The following is a 5269-nucleotide window of genomic DNA, read 5'->3' on the forward strand; positions in this document are numbered from 1 at the left end:
TTTTGTGGGAAGCCTTCAGGACCGAGGAGGATAGAGCATCTCAATAAAAACGCTAGAATTTTTACCTCTGAAAGGGGTCAAAATTGCATAAAAATTTCTGCATATCGTTGATACTTTCCTATTTGTATTTAATTGTTTTATGCAGGAAAATTTTAACAATTATATTGGTGATGTTAGCAAAATTTCTTGATCTATTATATGATCAAAATATGTTTCTTCAGTACTAACTTATACACCTTGAAATTAACAGGGCTATCCTAGTGATCTAGAATATAGATAAAAGATATGTTAAACTTTATCGACTTCGGCTTCATTTACTTTGAATAAAGGTAACCATAAGTGTCACTACCATATCAGCTTACAAAAAAAGCCTAAAAAACTATTTAAAATAATTTTAAAATAAAATAAACTCCCCTATAACACGGTAGGTTCCGCATTATAGCAAAACGCGTCATAGGGGCATTCCCGTATACACACATGCAAAGGTACGCGAAGCTAAATATGAACTGTACAAATCTCCGCGTTATATGGGGAAATGAAATCGCGTAATATGAAAACTCGTTGTAAGGGTACCGTGTTATAAGAGGGACTACTGTAGATATGTTTTGTAATACTAATAATACAATATATAACTTCGAATTGTATCTAATCAGCAAATGTTATGAATCTTTAAGCTGATTACATAAAAAGAAATTGAAAGTAAATATTTACAAATGTTTTTGTTTTAAGTAAAAAAATGTTTTTTTTTAATATATTTATATAATTTATATATTACAAAAAAATAAAAGACAATATTGCAATATAATTTTACCACTTAAATTATGAACGGAAAATCATTTCTTGTTAATAAAGTTAAAAGAAATAACATTTTATTCCCTTAAAAAAATGCCGATTAAAATAGTTAAAAGGAATGCTTTTAAGGTAAAAAGATTTTAAATTTTGTACAAATAACATTATTTAAATTAAAATATTGTTGCTGTAATCAGTAGCGGTGGATCACTTCATTGAATTAATTCTGGTTCGAGAAAGAAATAAGCAATTATAAATTCAAAAAAAGTTTGTCAGAACTTGCGCAGTGGCTTCCAAATGATATTTAAGTATTTTGCATTAAATTTACATAATTTAAAAGAATATATTACATTATAATCAAATTTTATTGTTTTTACAATTCCTCCAAATTACACGCCAATATCTGATCAGGTAAGTTCAGTGTTCGATTCCATAAATTGTTCTGCAAATTGCTTAGTGATCGCTAGCACATAAGGGAATTTCATGATTTCAGTTAACTTTTGTAAATATCGCTGATTGTGTTTTTGCTGTGATTTATTGCGAAGAATGATGAAGAATTTGGAGATAAACTTTTACGCCGCACGGATTGATTGAATGATTTGGAATATAGCAGATCCGCAAACAACAAAAATGAACAATGCCAGTAACCATGGACCAACTGGATATTGGTTTTCTTTTACTTTCTGAAAATGAAAAGAAGTTTTTATTAGTAAAATAATCGATAATTGACATAATAAATATAAAAAAAATATGACTACGAATATACTTCACATTAAATTTAAATTAAATATAAATGACAAAGGCTATAATCGCAGTTAATAAAATGAGAATTGCTATAAGGCAATTAAAAATCACATCTCAAAGCTAATCCTATCCTGGAATCTGCAAGGCAAAATAGGTGAATAACTTGGAACTGAAGAAAAAGAGAGATAGATACACAAAAAGCAGAGATAGATACACAGAGAGAGAGGATAGATAAACAGAGGAAAGAGAAGAGAGAGAGAGAGAGAGATAATATACAGAGAAAGAGAGAGAGAGAGAGATATATAACAGAGAAAGATAGAGAGAGAGCGAGATAATTATACAGCAAAAGAGAGCGAGAGATAGATACAAACACGGTTCGCCACTGAAAATTTTTTTCTGTACCAAAATTGGTTTAAAAAGGTACCATTTCTGTAAAAAAAGGTCCAAAATTTTTTTTGTACCTTTTTTTTTCTCGTTCTGTGATTTTTATAGTGTTATAAATGAACAAAATATAATATAGTGCAAAGTTGCAATTATAAAAAAAATTAATTGGAAATATCCACAATAAAATTGGGTCGTCAAAAATGTACCAGTTTTTGAAAATGAGTACCAAATGAAAAAAAAAAAAAAAAAAGTACCAATTTTGGTACTAAAGTACCATAAGTGGCAACCGTGGATACAAACAAAGAGAGAGGTAGATAAACAGAGAGAGAGAGAGGCAATTTGAAAATAGATAAACATGGAGAAAGGTAGAAACACGGTTGCCACTTAATGGTACTTTAGTACCAAAATTTGTACTTTTTTTTTTTTTTTTTCGTTTTGTACTCATTTTCAAAAACTGGTACATTTTTGTCGACCCAATTTTATTGTGGATATTTCCAATTAATTTTTTTTATAAATGCAACTTTGCACTATTTTATATTTTGTTCATTTATAACACTCTAAAAAACACAGAACGAGAAAACAAAAAGGTCCAAAAAAAATTTTGGACCTTTTTTTACAGAAATGGTACCTTTTTAAACCAATTTTGGTACAGAAAAAAATTTTCAAGTGGCAACCGTGGGTAGAAATATAAAAATAGATAAACACAAAGAGTATTTCTTCTTCTATTTAGATAAGCCTCATTTAGAGTTCTAACCTCTCAAAATAATGTTTGCAATAATTCAAAAATATGAAAACGCGTAAGCGGAAACTTATAAGGGATTGGACAAATGGATCTTGAATATTTGCTGACATGGTAACCTTACACTAAATACCGTAGACAATTGGCGACTTGACTGTATTTCTAGTTATATTCCTTCACCGTGTACGGGTATTGTCATTAGGCAATACATTGGAGCCATAATAGTAACAAAGTTCCAGTTAGCAGATAATTGGAGGTTTACACACACAAACAGACAAATTCAGTTTCCAGACAGTAAATCTTAACTGATAAAGTAGAAGTGATTAGAGCTAAGATCTGGAACAAGTGCTTGAAAAATGGAGTGAATAGAACTAAGATTCCGCACTTGTAACTAGTGATTTAACCTTTTATATTTTGAAGCGGTTCGGAATTGTCATTTTCATGAAAAAGACAGAATTCGAACAGTAGTTAGTGAGTGGCTAGTATATGCTAACAATTAGAAATTTCAAAGAATTTACAAAATACTAATAAAATCAAAAATATTACTTTAATAGGCCTAATCAAAAAGGCAACTGAGTGAGTATATGAATATATCGTGTATGTATGACGTTATTCTACCTCTGCATGGTAATTCAGGATAAACGACTGAACTTTATTAATAATCAACTGATTCCAAAAAAAAGTAGAAAAATATAGATACAGTAATTCCAGATTTGTTGCATGAGATAGGACAAACGGCACAGCGATTAAGAAACCACTAGTCTATTAGAAAATATATTTCTAACAAATGAGAACAAAGCTAACAGACTTCAAAATTATAATTTTTAGGGCTAGAATTTTAAAGTGATAAACTAGTAACTTTTTCGTCGTCTATACCTATTTGTTCGCCTACAAAATTCACTGCCATTTCCAATTGACCCCGCGACTTCTTGCAGATTGCAAGCATATGGCGTACAAATATATTTAGAATATTATTTGCAATAACATTTATAAAAAATTATATTTAATTTATAAAATAAAGCAATTTAGCATCGACAAGTGTTTTAATCTTATCAACAATGGAAACTGCATTTAAGCAAAATTCGTTTACTGATAAAATTCGAAAATTCTCGCACGCGTAAAAACAAAACAAAAGAAAACAACAAAAACTTGAGTCGGAAATCAATGACGGCGTGGCACTTCAAATTATTTACGTTTTAAAATAACATATGTGATATTTTTAATATTTAAATATTAATAATTTTTGCAATGAAATTTTAAACTTATGTTACCTAAAAATATAGTATAACTTATTTTTTTTTTTTCAAAAAGAAAGTAAATCCTTACCGACGATTTTGGTACATTTCCTCGCATTGTGACATATTTGCTGGCCTTTTCATTTGCAACACGCATCCTTTGTGGTGGAGCCATTTTCGTTGTTGTATTTAATTTTATTTACAAAACAGAAAATCTTTAAAAAAAAAATGACAATTTATTATAAAAAAATGGAGAAAGTAAATACTTGTTTTTCTTCTTTTAGAATGAATATGATTTCAAAACTATTTATATATTTCCCTACTTGTTAACTATTTATTTATGAAGAAGTTAATATTTAAAAAAATGAAACTATTTAAAATCACTTTTTATAATATATATTTATAACATATTTACTTATTATTTTCAGAAAAATGTTAATTTTCCACGTATCCGTTGCCAAATTCACAAACGCAACCAACTCCGTCCACTTTAGTCGTTTATCTACGAACTCAGTATACGAATGACACGTATCAAATCAAACAGGGTTACCATATTACTAAAAGGAAACTCTCGTAAAAAGAGAGCATGATAAACGTTAAATTTAAAAGATTACTTAATACACTGCGTCTACACTGGTTAAACATTGGCAAGATTTTTAGTTACAATACCACATTTTCACTAACATATACAAATTTTACTTTGTGTACAAAATTTGAAATATATTACGTATTTGCATACGAATATGAAAATCTTGCCAAAATCTAATAAGTGTTTTTGCATAATTTATCTTCAAAACTGGTTAGAGTTTGAGCAAATTTTTAGCAACAAAAAAAAAAGTCTGCAAAATTTATTAGTACACCATATATTATTTAATCATGCTCAAGTAAACGAATTACTTTGCATATCAAAATATGGAGGTCATTAGTAGTTAATACATACTAAAAGTATTATATGATAAATATGTTACCATTCCTTTATATATATAACATGGAATACCAAAGAATCATAAACTTACTTTTTCTAAAAGACCGAAATAAATAATCGTACTATCATTCAAAGCAAACAATATGTTATATATTCGGACATAATAATATAATTAATATAATTCTGTATTAAAACTCTATCAGATATGACTATATTAACTGGAAACCACTTATCAATTCGACTCCATCGCGTTAAGTGGATAGAAAATTTTCCAATAGAAAAATTAATATATTTTAAAATGCAGACCTGACGCGGTCAAACTGAACGAAGAATTGCAATATTAAAAAATTTTGACATAACCTACAGTATGGAGATATGTTTACATTCGTTCTATTTCATTTGTTCTCATTTCAACAGCTGATTTTTCAACTTGCATGTTGATTTGATTTTTGG

General features: G+C 28.5%; 1 protein-coding gene across 1 annotated transcript; it reads right to left on the reverse strand.

Moving 5' to 3' along the window:
- Window positions 1-1135: 1135 nt before the first annotated feature.
- Window positions 1136-4416, reverse strand: LOC119665033 (stress-associated endoplasmic reticulum protein 2-like). Its single transcript, XM_038074364.1, has 3 exons — window positions 4307-4416; window positions 3983-4106; window positions 1136-1472 (listed from the first exon to the last, which is right to left on the reverse strand). The coding sequence occupies exons 2-3, from the start codon at window positions 4064-4066 to the stop codon at window positions 1362-1364; spliced, it is 195 nt and encodes a 64-aa protein (XP_037930292.1). The 5' UTR covers window positions 4067-4106; window positions 4307-4416; the 3' UTR covers window positions 1136-1361.
- Window positions 4417-5269: the final 853 nt, after the last annotated feature.

The sequence above is a fragment of the Teleopsis dalmanni genome, unplaced genomic scaffold (assembly GCF_002237135.1).
Source record: "Teleopsis dalmanni isolate 2A unplaced genomic scaffold, ASM223713v2 unscaffolded_contig_3281, whole genome shotgun sequence".
In the NCBI taxonomy this organism is placed as follows: domain Eukaryota; kingdom Metazoa; phylum Arthropoda; class Insecta; order Diptera; family Diopsidae; genus Teleopsis; species Teleopsis dalmanni.